The 19,024-nt window shown below is 41.3% G+C and overlaps 1 protein-coding gene across 1 annotated transcript in view; it reads right to left on the bottom strand.

The window, feature by feature from the left end:
* Positions 1-932: 932 nt before the first annotated feature.
* dnm1a (dynamin 1a) overlaps positions 933-19,024 on the bottom strand; it is a 54,263-nt gene continuing 36,171 nt past the window's right edge. The window contains exons 14-20 of the mRNA XM_039779813.1: positions 7,720-7,829; positions 7,405-7,516; positions 7,054-7,068; positions 6,665-6,835; positions 6,331-6,572; positions 5,912-6,115; positions 933-3,108 (exon numbers count right to left, since the gene is read on the bottom strand). Coding sequence (XP_039635747.1) covers positions 3,078-3,108; positions 5,912-6,115; positions 6,331-6,572; positions 6,665-6,835; positions 7,054-7,068; positions 7,405-7,516; positions 7,720-7,829 — 885 coding nt within the window. The 3' untranslated portion in view covers positions 933-3,077. The remainder of the gene's footprint in view (positions 3,109-5,911; positions 6,116-6,330; positions 6,573-6,664; positions 6,836-7,053; positions 7,069-7,404; positions 7,517-7,719; positions 7,830-19,024) is intronic.

The following is a 19,024-nucleotide window of genomic DNA, read 5'->3' as shown; positions in this document are numbered from 1 at the left end:
CCATTTAGAGACGTGCATTGCAAATCAGCGAGGCTATAAATGTGGTGTGTGGCATTAGTTTATGCTACATAATTGTCCCTATACAAATAAACATTAAATATACAATTGACAACATTATTTTTTTCTGAGTTTGGTAGATCCAGATTTCAAACGCATACTTTTGATAAATGTGCCGGAAGTTTTGGGGTTACTAGATGTTTTTGTTGCTCCTTTAAATTTCAATTCAGTGCCTGGTTAGCTCAGTTGGTAGAACGGGCACCCATATATAGAGGTTTACTCCTCTGCGCAGCGGCCGCAGGTTTGACTCCCATCTGCGGCCCTTTGCTGCAGGTCATTCCCCCTCTCTCTCCCCTTAAAAGTCTAAGCTGTCCTATAAAATTAAAGGCCTAAAATGCCTAAAAATTTTATTCTACAAATCTAGACGCACCCTAGGTCTAGGCACTCTCCGTTGGCTTGCGAGCTGGAAAAACCAAATTCTGGTCAGGCCAATCACATCGTGTATAGAGTCGGTGGGCGGGCTTATGGCCGCTGCTGCTGGGAACAGTGGTCTTCTGGAAGACTTGGAGTTAAGCTTTTCTTTGAGAAAAGAACAAAGAACGGCACAGAAATCATTCTTAAAAAAAGATGTATTCAGAGTTTTGCCGACCAGATACGGCAAAAGTTTAATCTATCAACTAGCTTCTCTTCCTTCTTCGTTTCTCTGCCTGGTTTTAGCGCTATCATATTGCGTGCAGAGAGAATTTGAAAGACAACCGTTTATCCCGCCGCTCGGATTGAGCCCTGTCAATGGTGAGTTCCCAGACCCAACACCTTGATGTGGGTCTGGCTTGTCAGGCTACAAAAATGTATCTTTAAAATTCAATTCAGTTCACCTCCCTCACCAAATCCAGTGTGAATGTTTACCACCATAAAGAACACATAAAGGAAACTTCTTTCAGTACACAGAGGTTTTTAATGTGTTGACAAAGCACAGTAGTCCTGCAGCGTAAAGTCATCGTTCCGTCCACAGCAGTTTAAACAAGACACAGGACCTGGTTGTTGCAGGACTTCACACATTCACACTGTCCCTTTCTGCTCTTCTACACATAGAGAGAAACAAGAAAAAACTAAACAAAAACCTCTCTGCTACCAGCTAGAGTATCAAACAACCTGGCAATGTCCATATATATATATATATATACTGCATTACACATTTTTATAAGTTTTTCAAATATTTCCTTATACACATAGTCATTTATTCATAATAATTTAAATATTCAGCAGACTAAATTCTCTAGACAGTGGAAGTACAATTCTCATAAGATGCACCACACATATACATAATAACACATTAAGATATGTCCATATTTACTGTTAAATAATAAGTAGAATATGCTTTGTTGTGTTTGCGTTGCAGTCGTGGAGTACTAAGATGCACAAGGGGTCACTGAAGTGTTTTTTTAAATGGTTAAAATGACATCACTTTAGGTTCAGAGACGGGTTTTTGTGGCTGGTGGGTTGCTTATTTTTGTTTGGGGTCAAAATACAACACATCACACTGACAGCAAAGTTCAGTTGCAGAACAGCTGAAAAGAACGGTTGAACTCACAGGCTCTCAGACAGCAATGTGAGGGGGAAACAGGAGGAGTGTTTTGATAGTTTTATGCATAGACTGTGGCTGTTTTCATGTTCTCACTCACCCACGTGGCCACTGAGAAAGAAGAAAAGAAGAAAAAAACAAACAGAAAATAAATACATGCTGATCATAAACCTGGATAAAATGCTAAAAGTTTTCCCAGTCAGTATATCAGAGGATTTGATGCATAATGTGATTGGAACTGACTTAGAAACACACTCCAAATATTTGAAACCTTTCCTATTAGGGACCTCATTCCCTCTGAATAAAAAGGATGTATGAGGAGCTATCGAACAGTCTCTGGGTGCAAGACACCCAGGCCACAGATTCACTTCTTCTCAGTTGAAATATACTCTGATTATTGTGTGACTGGTGTCATGCAACTGTCTGCAGAATGATATTCCACATATTGCACTTTCTATTTAGATCCCGCCTCAATAAGATAACACATTGACAAAGTTTTTGTAATGAGGAGGAAAGTGGGAAAAGGGCCATTGGAGGGGCCTCTTTGAGGCAAAAAAAAGAGAAAAGGATTGGGAAACAATTTTCATTGTTGCATAGGTTGTGTGGAAGCACAGACAACAGCGTTTTCGAGAGGTGGTTGTGACACAGTTATGTGAACTATTTGGCTGTCCACTCATGATTCTACTAAACAAGAAAGTTATGACCCAGGTGAATTTAGTGACACTGAGGCCTTCTGGATACTACAACAGATGATGATCACTTCAGTCCTAATGCAAGGGGAGGAGGAGGAGGAGGGGTGGGGGACTGAAGAGCAGCAGCTCCTGTCTGTCCAGGTATCTGGGAGCGAGGAGTCTGTGATCCTTTTCCCCCTTATTTTGTTAAACACACAAGTGACCGAATTTTTTTTAAAGAAATCAGGAAAAAAAAAACATAAAAGAAACATATGATAAACAAATGTTAAAAAGAGGAAAGAAATAAGTCAGTCAGCAGCCAGAATACCAATTGGAAAGACTGGAGTATAATGTAATACTCAGGCAAAGTGTCATGCTCAGTATGCACGTCTCCCACCTTAGGTTTAATAGCAGGAACACATAGTCTGTATGTATTTGCTTGTATTTATACAGTATATGTGTGTGTATTTATGTAAGCAGTGTGCATGCGCATGTGGGCATACACTCAAAAATGTATCAATTATTTATTTTATATTCTCTAAATAGTTTATTTAAATTCTGAGGGGAGGGGTGCAGCATGTTCGTATGTCAGTCATGCAGGTGTGTTTCAAGTATTCTGCGTCTCTGTGTGAAACAGAGGTGTGTATGTGTGTGTGTGTATGTGTGTGTTGTGTGTGTGCGTGACTTGTAAGGGAAAAGTAGGAGCAGGAGAAGGGAGCCGGCTCATGTCGGGTATGGCAAAAAACGACAGGAAGGTGGCACTGTTGTCCATGGCCTCTCATCTGGAGGTGGGACGGACAGATGGAGAGGGGGAGGAGCTCAGAGGTCTAGTGGGTTGGAGAAGGTGGGGGTCTCCGACTGCCATGGACACACAAACACACAAGAACAGATGCATAGAAGAGAGGATGGAAAAAGGTTGGATTAGTGTTTTCAAGGTGTTTGCAGTCTTCATTTAAACTTTAAGTTAGGGTTTATACTTACATGTCATTATTTCAGGGCCCCTATGTGTTAATCATGCACATACACATAAATACAGTACTTTTACTCACAAGACAGCCACTTATATCATAAGATACCACATGGAAGGAAACCCGAATACACAACCAACATTACAAAGGTATCAGGCTCAGTTAGCATGGCCACAATGCAGGTAATGTATGTTTTCACAAGATGATTGACAAGTAAGCATACATTTTGGGAAGTTTGACTGTTTTTTGGAAGTTGGCTTAGCTTAGCATAAAGACCGTGAAGAGTCTTGGCTACTTTACACTTTGGTATTTGTTCAAATTAAACAAACAAGATATAACGTGTTAATAGTGAGCTTTAAAAGGGGCTGGTAGGTGGATTTTGTTATCTTTGGGCAGGGCCAGGCTAACTGTTTCTCCCTACTTCCAGTCCTTAAGCTAAGCTAAGCTAACTGGCTGCTGGGAGTAGCTACATATTTACTGTACAAATATTTATGTTATCGATATTCTCATCTAACTCTCGGCAAGGAAGCAAATAAGCCTATTTCCCAAAATGATTTAACTTTTTTTTTTTTAAACTTCTATTTTTTTTTATAAAAAATTATAAGTTTTTCTGCCCTGTTTAGCTTGTTTTTTAAATGAAGCAGTGTCTACTCGCAACCCCTTTTCACAGGTTGCATATGTCTATAAATTGCAACCAAAGAGTGATGTTCCCATGGGCAGATTATGAGACAATGGTCCCCTGGGCACAGACATGCAAAAGGCCCCACCACCTCACCTACATAGGAGCAAGACTTTATAGTTGATAGGCTCTCTTTGTAGTCATTTTGTGTGTCTTTGTAATTTCTTTTGGTTTGTGGTTGTTGTGCCACTATTCATAGTCATTTTGGGTCTTTATGTGTGTCTTTACAGCAGTTGTGCATCTCTTTGTAGTCCTTTGTGTCTCTATGTAGTCGTTTTATGTTTCTTTGTGGTCATTTTGAATCTCTTTGTGCTCGGTATGTGTCACTTTGAGTGACATTATGTAGGTGAAGGCCAAGGGCCCCCTGACACTTGGGCCCCTGGGCCTGTGCCCGGTAGACCCGTTCAGTAATCCATCCATGGATATTCCCCTTTCAGATTGTTTCATTTAAATTGGTTTTAGAGGCCTGAAAAGCAAAAAACGATTCCTTATTTCCCTAGAAAAAGGTCCGGTTGAGAATCACCAGCAGTGCTACCTGCACACTCGCTAAATTACGAACTGAACGTTGATACTGACAGATGCCATGACTTTGAACGACAACATCAGACACTCAAGAGACAGAGATGAGTGGGATGTCATGGCATTCATACGTCACATACAGTACAACACTAACACAAACGATAATAATCTTTAAGTTTTGGACAGTTGGATCTTGTCTAACCCGTTGCTGCTGTAATGTGAGAAAATTTCACAAAACTCCACAAGACACTTTTACACATTCTGACATACTGAATACCCCTTCAATAAAAATATCAGCATTGACTCCAAAATCAGCTCAAACACTGATGCAAACACACACACACACACACACACCGTCTGAACTGGGTGTGTGTTTGCCCATGCAGCGCTCTGAGAAGAGAAAAGAAAAGTGAGAAAAAGAAAATGGCATGCAGTGAAAGGATGCCTCCTGAGAGGAAGAAAAAGAAGGAAAGTGGTCATGATGATGATAATGATGATGATGATGGCGGACAGTACCCAACGTACCAGAAACGTTAGTCCTCATTGGTCAGTGATAGTGATTCTGTAGAAGGAACCATAGTCATGTGTTGGGACAGAGGTGTAGTGCAGAAAATAGGGATGAAGAGGAAGAAGAGAGAAAAGGAGTGCAAACGGTTACAGTGCAGGAAATGACCAATGTCACATGTGCTCAGCTCTCACTTAGGACAGACCACAATACGGGATGGAAAGAAATCAGTTCACTACTGAGGATTTTGAGTAAGAGTTTTTGTGTCCATCTAATTTTTGAGGGTGCATTTGCCAGTGAGAGCTTTGCTCAGCAACGTTAGTGTCTCCTACTTCAAAGGAGGCAAGCTGCTACTCAATCAATAGGCCCAGAATAAAGAAGTTAGCTAGCTCACGAACACAGACAAGCACAAGGCAGATACAGTTAATGGAGAATAGAAAAGAAAAACGCTCATTCCACTCACTGACTTTTCTTAAAGAAAGGCACACAATTCTTAACTATTCAGATGAGGACAGCAGTGAGGTGGGGGTAAGCCAGGAATAGTGGAGTGTTATATATCATTGGTGATGGTTGACAGCGTGTTGAAAGTTCAAAGTGGTGGCAGAAAGGTACCAACAAGTTACCCAAACAACTGTTTACCCAAACCAAGAGAAAAAAAAGAGGAAAATAGTCCACTGATCATGAGTTTTATCACTGTCTATCCATCTATTTAGGGATCTCTATCAATCTATTCGTCTATTCATCTACCCTCTATCACAACCATAGCTCTCCACTTTCATTTACCTCCTTTATCCCCTCATCCAGGTGTCTTCACATCCCCCTTAGTAACAGAGAGTATCCACACTTCAGGTTGGATAGCTTGGCATAATATTATAAGTAGTGGTTTGGATGTTAAAATCGGTTTAAAACCTACTGAAACCTACTTTAAAATATGTTGGCGTGAGGAAGGTTTGTTTGTTTGTTTGAAAGGCCTCTCCTGTTTTCACTCACCTGGGCACACTTGGGGGTGCGCGGTTAGGCCGGGAGGGCACGGTGGGTGGTGGCCCACTGTAAGGGTCCGGAGAAGCCCCTGGGCGAGACGGGACTGGGGGTCCCCCAGCGGGAGGAGGCCCAGGTGGAGGCCCACGAGAGACCGGGCGGCCTGGAGGTCCCGGTGGAGCCCTGCGGTTTGGAGTTGGACTGGTGGCTGGAGACCTGGAGGAGAAGGGACGAGACATAAACCATTGCACTAACAAAAATGAAACAACCAATCTGATAATAGTATGCAAAGCTCATATTTTAAGTGAATTAAATAATTACTTTGAAAATAATAACTTCAAGGGTAAAAAAAAAGAAGCCATCTCGTCCCACCAAACATTCCCCACACAGCCTCTAATGCTCTTCCTCTGTCTATTCTCGTTGTGCCTTACCTTCCTCCGGAGCCACTCCGCTGCACCTGCAGCCAGGAGTCATCCACGGGAGGCGGCATGGTGGTGGTTATGGTGGATGTGCTGATGTCACCGATGATGTCGAGGGCCTCCCGCAGGGCGTGGTACATCCGCAGCATCTCGTCGCGGTGCTGGGCCTGCTCCTGAGACTCCTCCATCAGTGAGTTCTGGTCGCCGCACGAGTACAGCTGGGCCAGCAGCTCTGCGTTGATGAACTCTTTAGTCTGGTCAAAATGACAAAGTTTTGTGATGAAAGTTAAAGTTTTTCTTTTTACAGATCTATGTGTGGAACATATATAAATCTGAAAGAACTCACATTGTTAATCATGAGGTGCATGATCGTCTTCGGCATCAAGTCGCGGACGGTCTTGTTGACGATGGCCATGTAGGAGTCAACCAGGTTACGAATGGTCTCCACCTGCCGCTCCAGCTGAGGGTCCATGCTGTGCATTATGTTGTCAGAGCCATTTTCATCACTGCCTTCACTCTGTGGAGACCAATGAGGGAGGGAGGAAGAGGACATAGAGTTTAACTTCAGTGTAGCTTCAGCAAGAGAGAGAGTTAGAGAAACAGAGACTGTAGATACAGCATACAAGGTAAAAGGTGACTGCCAAACACAAAGTCTTCCTGAATAATTGTTTTAGGGTGAAATGTTATTTCAATGACACATGATAAAAATGCAGGATGCAGACCAAAATAACATACCTTTCCTTCTTTCTCCTATAAGCTCAAACAGCGATGAGGAAAACAGACATCGAAAGAGGACAGATACAGTATTGCATGAGAGACGTGACAACATTTAAATAGACTTAAAATAAACATCAACAATTCAAATGAAAAAAATGAAATAATTATTAGCTTTACTTTTAGTTTATGCGATTTGGAAATAATCAAGGTAAATAATGTGTTGTGTTTATGGTTTCATACTGTGTCAGTATGAAGTCAATCCAATCATTAAAGCCAAAATATCAACTTACAGGTACTATATCATTTATACATTTCCAGTCCTTAGCTTATATATGTATGCATAAAACAAATACTTTGACAAAATCTTACCGTGACCCGTTCAGGATAAACTCCAGCTCTGAGGAAGGAGGCCTTCCAAGCATCAATGTCTTCCTGAGTCTCACAGGCCAGCTCCAGCTGACGGTAGTCTTTATACACATTCCTGTGGGCACACAATGCTGAATGATGTTCTTCATGTTTTTTTTGTTTTGTTTTTTTATATTATTCTCTATACATTGTCTTTTTGCATTTGCCTGAATAAATAATGGAGATTTAATTTTAACTTGGCTGGAAAATCACCATTGTCATTTGATCTATAACGTGTATCTGCTGTGTGTATGTATATTGATGTGTGTGTAATAGCACCTCTGTTCGGTGTTGAAGAGGGCAAAGATGTGCTTGCTGGACATGAAGCCTTTCTCCACATCACGCAGCTTCAGGTTGTCCACCGGCAGCATGTACTTCTTCTCCTTCTCCTGCAGGAGGCGAAAGAGAAACACACAGGGTGCACGTGTGAGTGAGGGAGAGAAAGAAAAAGACTGACTTGCTCCATCAATGAGGAATTTGGCTAAATAGTAAAAACAGTCATAGAGATTTATTTTGCACTGACAAAATGAAAGAGCCACTGCAGAAGCCGATGTTGCATTATAATCATTGTGGGATGATTGATTTACTACTCAATAGATATACTTAATATTGTAAGAGAAACAATGACGATGAGGAACTATATTAAAAGTGACAAAAAATTATGATGAAAGAATTCAGGGGAATCAGGAGTGAATGCTCACATATAAAATTTAACATCAGGCAAAAAAGAGAAGAAAAAGGCAAGAGAGACAAATGGGAAAGTCACACATAACCCTCAAGTGTTTGGTTTTGATTACAGTTGTGCAAAGTAAAAAAAAAAAAGGGGGGGGCGAGCAACAAATGAGAAACACACACATACACAGAGAGAGAGAGAGTGAGAGAGAAACCGCGTTCCACTGTAGAAATCTCTTGTACTTGTAAATCTGCACACAACATATGATATCCAGACATCCAACTATGTATGAATCAGGGAACCTCAAAGTTAGTCAGCTACAGTCTGACACATGCCAGCACTCTCTTTCTCACTCTCTTTCTCTCTCTCTCTCTCAGATGCACGCGCGCGCACACACACACACACACACACACACACACACACACACACACACACACACACACACACACACACACACACACACACACACACACACACACACACACACACACATTTTAACCATTTATTTATGTCCACATGAAGAAAAATGGTACAGGGACACAAGTATTACAGATACAGTACAATATATACGCAAACCCGTGGACCAGTGGCATCCAGCAGGTCTTCACAATATCACTTAATAAGCACAATACTCAGTTCTTAAGGGTATAAGTAGCAACGTCACCGCCATATGTGACGGCTGCCAATAATAGCAGATATGGCACAGTACTTTGCAAGCTGTTTAGCCCTCTTTTTGGCCATCCCAAGTTGTTGCAGCGCTCTTACTACCAACCTATGTGTGTGTCCTAGGCTACCAAATATGAAAACAAGTAGTCTGCACCTACAGCCTAGCTCTGAGATGGTGTTTAGGAGTGGTTGGTATTTAACTACCTCGGTGTAGAAAGCCTCCTCCATGCTGGAATCAAAGGTGCAGCCTACCTCCAAAATGTACACCTCACTGGACTCCTCATTGATAATAACAACATCTGGTGTATTGGCAACCAGATGTAGAAAGTACTACTAGGGCTACTATTGCAGTGCTGAAACATGGATGCTTTTACCTGAGAATGTTTGTACTTATTCTTACTGAGGGTGGAAATGGTTTGATATGTCTTTCACTTTGTTTTATTTTTTACAAATTAAGTTTCTTTACCATGGATGCTTTTGCGTGTGTGAACGTTTTACTATCGGTAGTAAAATTAGTATTAAAAAAAGAGAGACAAAAATAGAACAGGGTGAGTGAGTTTCTTTAAACATACACGCGCGCGCACACACACACACACACACACATACACACACACGTGCGCACACACACACGCGCACACATACACACACAGAAATATGCAAAACAGCACCTTTGAGCGTAGTCTCTAACTAACCTTAAAACCATCTGGATAGCTAACCACGGGCCTGCCCTGCCCAACCCAGTGAGTGTGTGTGTGCGTGCGTGCATGCGTGTGTGAAAGAGAGAGAGGGAGACAGGGGGTTTTGTGTGCGACCAAACTCCTTCTTCAAAGGATTTATGACTTGTGCAGCCAAATGGTCATATCCCCTAAATGCATGTAAAAAAAAAAAAAACACACACACACACACACACACACACACACACACACAAACACACACACACACACACACACACACACATTTGGCTGTGATGGTACATCCAGGTGTCCGCTATACAAAAAAAACTAAACAAGCAGTCGCCCCAGACTGCTGACATCATCATTTATACGGCAAAGAGGTCCCCGTCCTCCGTCTTTAAGTTTGTTCAGTATTTCTCCATCTTCCTCCTCATTCCCCTTGTTCCCTCGCTCTCTGGTTTTCCCTCTCCATTGGAGTGAGCAACCTTGGACTGATTCATACATTTTCCTCTCCTCTGGCCAGTAAATTCAGTCAGGAGAATTGGAAAGGGAGGAGGAGGAGGAGAAGGGGGACTGGTGTGTGCATGATGCAGGAAAAGTACAGAGAAACTGAACTAAAACAGAAACAGAATGGCAAAGTATATGATAAAAACAAGCTAGACATAATAATGTTAAGACAATTGTTAACTGGTTATTACTAGAAAAAGTTAAAAGAATTAGGTTTGATGCACCTACAAACAAGAATTGTCAGAAAAACAAAAAAACAAATAAGAGGGCATGCATGTATTAGTATTATTGCAATATCCCCAACAGTTTTACCACTTCTGACAAATTATCAGGATTTCTCTCTGTCAATCAGTCTTGCATGTGTGTGTTTTCATGTGTGTGTGTGTGTAGTTGTGTTGAGGGAAGTCAGGAGTTGAGTGCTTTCCCATATGCTCCCATAAAAGCCAGAAAGCAATAGCAGCCAAATGTACAGATTTACGAAGTTAAGCATGCACACAGGGACGCATGAGAAAACAAACTCAAACACACAGAAGACATGCGTTAGCTATTTGAGATACATACTATGAAGTAGACACACACACCACACACTTTATTCGACCTTTATCCGCAGCAATTATACTTGCATGAGACCCAAACTCTGTGGATCAACTTTCAAGAGACAGACACTCACATAAACACTGCCAGTGAGGTATGGATGTGTGATGGCTAAACCACTACTGGGTTGTCAGGAGATTTCCCTTCTGTTTGCAATTATCACCATGGAAACAGCCTAAGTGTAATACAAAGGTTTGTGTGTACATGGTTATTTGTGTGTACCCTCCAAATCGGCCTGCCAACAACATTCAAATTTGTTGTTTCATTCATCCTTAAAGCAAATGTCACCATTAGAGTCTCTTTTTATTTTGGGGGGATCGCAATTAATATTGTACTGTACCTTAAAACCTAAAGACATCTTGTGCTTTGATTAGATAACTCAAGTCTCATTTGGTATATTTCATTCATGAAAGATGTTTACTGACAATTATCATTAATCAGCAGTGATATAATTAGTCCTTTGCCTCTGCCCCCTTTTGCATCTTCATGATTCCCTCCAGCGAGTGTCTGTCCTTTTCTGGGACAGCCTTTTTCCACTGCTTTTGGAAGGCGCTGTGGGTGGAAATGTTCTGAATGACGTCATATCCGTGGCGCCTCACGTCTGCTGCAGCATCCACACATATTTTGCTTACAGCAATAAGGAAGCGTTTGGTGAAGGTCTTGCCACCTGTAAGCATCCGTGTGGCTCCAAGGATGTCGCATAACTGGCTGAGGTGCTGAGCTGAGCTTGCTCTAACTGTAGCACTGCGGTGAGTCAGCCCTGCATTCAGCAAGACGTTCATGGTGTGACCAGGGCTGCAGTTTTGAACCATGGCGTCCAGTGCCAGATTTGCCTGCTGCTGGATGAAGGTGTTGGACTCTGAGACTTTTAGTATCAGGGCGCAGCCTGTTTCCTCCACCATGTCATCCATAGTCCTCTGGAGGTGAGCATACATCTCACCCAAGGTGGCCATAGCAGCACAGGACACCATAGAGCGCAGGTTTTTAACCTCCTCTAAGACACCCACGCAGACCTTACAAAGTGTGGCCTTCAATATGTCTGGATGGTTCCTTGCCAGATCTTGAATAGATGTTAAACCGTACATTTTCTTTTGCCAGTCATCAGAGCTGAGCAGTTTAAAGATATGGACCAGTGTTTTTTCAGGACTGGACAATGACTGCAGTCGCTGCTTGCCTTCATCGGCCTTTGGAGAAACTCTTACCTGGGAGGGTTGAGATGGTTTGGCTGTGTTAGGAGGAGGAGTGAAGGTGAAAGGAAGCTGAGGGATGGATATCTCAGCAGGACTTTCAACCTCCATTCTGCTGAGACTGTCCGGAGAGCTGGAGCCCCAGCCTCTGGCAATCATATCAGCTACCTTAAACGCTTCCTGCCTCAGATGGGCATGAATGGCCTCATCCTCCATCAAGGTCCAGAAGTTTTGCTTAGCAATTATTTTAGGAGTCCAACAGTCCCTCTTGTACTTATAGGTCCTTTGATTACTTGACTCTCGGGCAATCAGATCAGCCACCTTGTAGGCTTCCTGCTTGAGATGAGCATGCATAACCTCATCTTCCATGATTGACCAGAAGCTGTCCTCATCAAAGTTTTCACAAGTCTGCATGTCTATCTTGGACTTGGGCTTCTTCTGACTGCCCCAATATCTGGCAATCAGATCAGCCACTTTGAAGGCTTCCTGCTTGAGATGAGCATAAATGTCTTTATCTTCCATGATCGACCAGAAGCTGTCCTCATCAAGGTTTTCCAGAGTCCTCAGGGCTCCACTGTCTTTCCAGAAATAATGCAAGTTGTCTTGTGTCTCTAGAAAAGCCATTGGTAATGTTGACGGAAAGACGCACTTAACAGTCAATAATTCAAATTAATAAAAGAGTTATGTATTCTGAGTGGCAGAGTGTTTATCATCACACACCAAGTGATGTCACAATGAGACATAATGTTAGAATGACGTAGTTCCAATTACACACACACACACACACACACACACACACACACACACACACACACACACACACACACACACACACACACACACACACACACACACACACCCACACACACACACACACACAGCTACGTAAATATTCTTTCCTGTGTTTGCTACAAATGTGGTAAACTACAGTAAAATATACACTCAGTTGCCAGTTTATTACTGTAGGTATGCCTAGCTGAAAACTAATATAGTCTAATAGAACACCCCTGCAATAATTCCTTCATGAAGGTGATAATGTTTATTTTTGTTGAAACTGGTGTTGATTCAACTGTATGATAATTTAGGAGGCTGTAGTTTGTGTTGCTGTTGAACTGTTTTGCATTATACAGAGAGGTGTTTCTGTTATTTAGCCCACCCTCACGGATGTAAATGGGGTGGACGAATAGAAACATGTCAGTATAATGCAATACAACTCAATAGTTGAATCAACGCCTCTCTTGAACAGTTTCAACAGAAATTTAGGATTATAACCTTTATGAAGGTAGGATTTCTTTCAGGGCTGTTTAGCTAGGTGTACCTAATAAACTGGCAACTGGCTGTATGTCCGTGTGACTGTGCTTAGGTCACATTACCAGTTGAACAAACACAGTAGCATTGGATGCTCTGGATGTGGCTTGCCTTGAGGTTAAAGTGTACCCACCATAAGCCAAACTCACTTATTTATTATGAGGGACTGTGTCAGACAAGTTTATAAAATGTATACTCAATCTGTTTTGTCTATCTGCAACAGTTAGCGTGAGAGGAGGTTCATAGGTCGGTTCACTCCGTTATTCTGTGGATTATCCGGATAATTCACAAAACTTGCTGTGAACAGGGAAAGTACTTTCTACCCAAGAAATAGTCCCTTTAAAAATCATTGGCGGTGAGCTATGTGGGTTATCCACAGTGCCAGGAACAGTGATTAAATGTTTTGGAATACAATTCTTAATATCACCTCTATTATATTTTAATGGAAGCATAAAATAACAGATAACCAATATCTAAACACCACCAGAGTTAGTTGAGAAAATATGTCTTTTAAATTTTAGGTGACCTGACCCCTTAAACTGGGATACTGGTTGTGAAACCTTTAAAAGTTGCCTTGCTCAGTCTTTCCCTTTTAGCATACAACATTACACTGTTCTTCACTCATCCATTCACCCACCTACATGACGGATTTTACTTATTTCCAAAGGCAATGTTTTTGTCATAAATCATTTTATTTACACCTGAACCATAGGTGTTTTTTTCTGAACTTTTACACATGCAACATTTTTTACTCACACACACACACACACACACACACACACACACACACACACACACACACACACACACACACACACACACACACACACACACACACACACACACACACACACACACACATGCGGGAGCCCAGGCAGTGCACTTGGTAGTTAACCTGTGGTGTTTGGAGCAGTCTGTGAGCAAAGTACTTTCCATGGTTTTATTTTGCTAGTGAGTAATAGCAGGCTCATTATGAAAAGCCAGAGGAAGTTCACTGCTGGATTCATAAAGGAACTTCACCACTCTGCACAGCGTCCAGAAAACGTCTCAAGCAATAATTCATAATGTGGATGAAATATGGCCTCACACACACACACACACACACACACACACACACACACACACACACACACACACACACACACACACACACACACACACACACACACGTGTATGTATAAACACACACATGGGGACCTTACACAAATTGTATCCAATTAACACTTTGAAACAAATCTGAGTAGTTTGGTGGGCAAAACCAAGAAGATAGTCTTTTACGGTATCCATGTTGTTTTAAGAGGCTGCATGTCTTAGTGTGTGTGTGTGTGTGTGTGTGTGTGTGTGTGGTGGTGTGTATGTTGATGGGAGTCTGATAGAAAAGTCCTGGTGACTTGGGCCATGGATCAAAGGGCTGCAGAGAAGCCGCACGGCATCTGGGAGCAATAACGCTGCCTCTAACCCTTCATTACCACAAAGACTGGGCCCTGGGTGGCAGCCAATGGCAATTTTCACAACCCTCCTCCTCACCTCCCTCCGTTTTTCTTTCCCTCCATTCTTCTACCATTCCCCTATTGAGTTAAAAAAAATTAAACACAAAGCATTTCTGTAAGTCTTACACGATGGGGATGGGGTTAAGACACAAAAAGGATGGGACTTATGTTTGAAGCACTAGTGCAAAAGCTTGTTTCAATGTTAAATTAGACTAGTCCAGTCAACTTCATTCATTAAGGGCTTTTGACAAGTAGTTTAAAAAAAAAATGATTCATAGAAAAACATTAATCTAAGCATAATACACTTTTGGCAGAAGAAAATAAAGACAGATATTGCTAAGTTTACATAGAATCAAAAATCCCACTAACGCATGCAAAATCTGTGGGTAATATGTCTTTGAGTGACAGCATCTGAAGAAATTTAATTAGACTTAATGCCGATTGGACTTTATTTAAAGTAAGCCCACATGTTGCCAACATTAAATCAGGAACAGCAAATAATTTGGCCGAGAGAATTAAGATTGGGAACAGCTAAATTGGAGCTATTTCTGGGACGATGTGTAAAAACACACAGCTGTTGGTGACTCATCGAGCTACAAGGTTGTGCAATAATGCTCATACAAATCTTCTAGGGCAGCCTGCCAGTGTCCGCACTCTCTAATGCTTCATATATCATGGGAAGTGCTACTCTATAACAGTGCAGACACAAAGGTTTTTCTAGCTTGTCTGTCAGTTGCAGACAAATTAAAACAAATCCAATCTGAAATGTCCAGTTTTACACAGATACAAAAAAACATCAATTTCTAATTATGAAAGAATCAGAGTTTAATGTATGACATGTTTTGTTTGGCCGGTGAAACCGGTTTTTCATTGCTCCTTCTTTTCTCTCCCAAATGTTTAATCTCAGCTGATTTAGCTGACTCTAGAAAAGTGACAGCCTTTGTGCTCTGCTTAGCTGTTCCTGTGGAAATGAGCACAAACACAAATATACGTCTTCATGGAGAAAGGAAACGTGGTGTCCACATGACAATGACACATTCAGTGAGCGGGCCGGTTGAAGCACAGGCTGCCAGGTCAGGGATACCTTCCTGTTTAGCAGCTAATTGCCAAGCAGTTAATTATCTGTTCTGCGTTTACTTCTGCAGAAGGTCAGTGTAACAACCTAAGGGCTGGCCGGGATATGTGATCAATCACTGGTGACCACCAAAGAGTAAAAGAAAGAGGCAGGGGGAACCGCAGCCCGCTAACCACATAAACACGTGAAAATCCCCACACTTCTAGCGACTGCTGTCTGATAGAGGGAAAAAGCTCTGTTCAAACTTTGTGTGTTTAGTGTCTCTCCCCTCTACAGAGGAATATTTCAAAGTTCCCCTATAATAAGCTATGTGAAGTCACAACTGTGGATTTATATATTCATGTGTGAGCATTAGAAATGACAAATAATGCCTGTGAATAGTTTCTTAGTTTTTACATGTGAAACATTCTTAGATGTAATGGCGGGTGCAAAAAAGTAATAATAAAGAGCATCTAAAACTGAAACAGTCACGTCTGAGGTAAATATTATGTCAGAATACTTGAGGCAAAACGTTTACATATGTACGTGTGTGGCAAAGGTTTCACAACGGTAAATGCATATTATATAGAGCCCTGTATTTGTGTATATGCAAAATTAGGGGAAAACAAGGCAGGTTAATCCTGTTTTACTAACACATTCTCCTTTCATTGTCAGAACTGCATGATCCAAATACAGCAAGACCTAAATTAACTGCTACTTTTTATAGTAAAATGAGCTGCCACAATATAAAATTTGCACTTCTAAATCAAACTTGTTCTGCATACAAAGAGGGTGTGTTTGGATGGAGTATATTTTTATGACATGATTGTGCCAATGGTGGGCCGTGCCAAGGGTGGAGAGGGATTTTATTTTCACTTTACACATTTACAGAAAATCTAGTCTTGTAAAACGTAATATTTATGAACATAAAAATCTCTCACTTATGTCAAGGTTAAATATTCAATTTTGTCATTAAGACAAAAAAAAAAAAAAAAATATATATATATATATATATATATATATATATATATATATATATAATAAAAAGTATGACATATTGACACATGCAACATGAGACCATGCGCTATTAAACACAAGCAGTAATCTTTAAATGTCTGTCAATCCTTCTTCAAAGGAGGCAGCGAGTCTGCACGGTCTCAAATACACGTAACAAAATTACAAAATACACACACACACACGTGCACACGCACACAGACACACACAGACACACACACACACACGCACAGGGTGTATTCCACATGCCAAAAGACATAAGTGCATATGTGTGGTTTCTTTTTATCTGTTATGTGTCTGTTTGGGTCTAATCCCAGGCTTTGTTTTCGCTAATGATTTTTGTAATCACATTATGCTTTGGATATACAAGGAACAATCAAGGAGAAAAAAAATCATAATTTACAGACAAACATACATTACTCATTTATCTCATCAGTCAGGCAGGATAAACTTTGAATTATTCACAAACCACCCTGTGTACCTCTTCGGCCCATTCTGACACGCTGCGTTCGTCACTCATCTCGTTTTCTTTTGTTGCAATCTCTAACCCAATTTTTTTAATGTTTTCTTTTAAAATTACTATCATTTATTCAGTACTAGTTCTGTTACCATTTTTCTATCATTTGGTCCATTATATCTTTCAATCTTCTGAAAGTTAAATGAATACAAATTTGTCTAGCAGAACTTTGTGTTTTCTTCTTTCCAACCCCATTAATCATCTTGTGACCCCCCAGATTTATCTTGTGACACTTTGGAGGGGGCCCGACTCCTAGCTTGGAAAACACTCAATTAAACTGTGTATCCGTATTAAGTAGTTAAAACTAGCTACACGTTGACTAGCTACAATAGCACAATAAATAACTACAAAAAATACCTAATAAAACATTCAGTCACATTGTTCTGCAGAAACCTTGATACTTAAGTACATTTTGCATGCAGGACTTTTAGTTGTAATGGAGTATATTGTATTAGTACTTTTACTTAAATAAAGAATCTGAAGACTTCTTCCACTACACCACTAACCTATTCCTTCAGTTTTTCATTTTGACAAAAAAATAATAATGATATATTTTGAGGGAAAAATAAAATAAAAACCAAGCTATTATGTGGTTGACATTTATGTTATCCAACAAGAATAATGGCAATTTGACATGCTATCTGTGATCTTTCACTGTAACTCCGCTGATTGACGGCACTCGCATGAAATACAGGGGATCACATTTTGGTGCAGCCTTGATGGGTTTGGCTGGCTTGTTACACAAATCTACAGTATCACAAGCTTAACCTCGCCACACTGATGCAAACACTTTAAAGATACAATTACACCCACATAAACTGACGGAGTCGTTCGTCAGAAAGTTGAGGTTTTTCATGAAAGTATTAACCAGCACTATTTCATGACAAGACAGAATAAAATGGAATCACACATTACACTCAATGTGTGTGTACTTTCTTAGTACTTCTGGCTTTCCTGACTAAGAGTTTGAAATAAGCTGCCTGCCTGGTCATCCAAACAGTGGAAACAATGTTGGTGCGACCGCAGAGGTCCCCCCTCCCACCCATTAACATTCACTCCTTCCAATCCTTAAACTCCAAACGTAACTGCAACAATCAACAGAGGATTGATTCTCAGCTCCATTTTTTATATTTTTGAAGCTCCTGGTTGCTGGGTATCATTTCGCCTCCTTTTTGCCCCACATTTTTATTGTGTTTCCTTCTTTCATCTCCATTTTCCTCCCCATGTCTCTCGCTTTCCCGTCTCCAAGTACTGCTGACTGGTCTCTCCCGGGATTGTGCCTGCTTTGATTTGGAGCTCAGAAACCATAGCTAAAACAAACACAGCCTTGGCCACCTCTGCACACACACACACACACACACACACACACACACACACACACACACACACACACACACACTCATACTCACACCTGGAAACGCTAGCATTGATTATTCCTATCTGCCAGCGTGAAGAAAAATACCTAAATGTGAGTGTGTGTGTGGGTGTGTGAAACGAAGAAGGTGAAGGAGGCAAACTTTGACTACTTGTGTCTCTTGAATCCACTTTGAATCACACAGACTTTTCCTTCTCGTCTACACACACACACACTCACTCACACACAAACACACACACACACACACACACACACACACACACACACACACACACACACACACACACACACACACACACACACACACACACACACACACACAACCTATTTCGCTCTGGTTCTGATTTACCAGTAGTATGTCACCCTTCACCAGCACCTCCCCCCAACCCCCCACCCCCTTCGTGTGTGTGTGTGCGTGTGTGTGTGTGTGTGTGTGTGTGTGTGTGTGTGTGAGTGTGTGTGTGTGTGTGTGTGTGTGTGTGTGTGTGTGTGTGTGTGTGTGTTGGGAAGGTTGCAGAGCTGCAT

Source organism: Perca fluviatilis, chromosome 17 (assembly GCF_010015445.1).
Source record: "Perca fluviatilis chromosome 17, GENO_Pfluv_1.0, whole genome shotgun sequence".
Classification (NCBI taxonomy): Eukaryota; Metazoa; Chordata; class Actinopteri; order Perciformes; family Percidae; genus Perca; species Perca fluviatilis.
The sequence above is the reverse complement of the archived record's forward strand: the minus strand, read 5'-3'. Positions and strand labels throughout refer to the sequence as shown.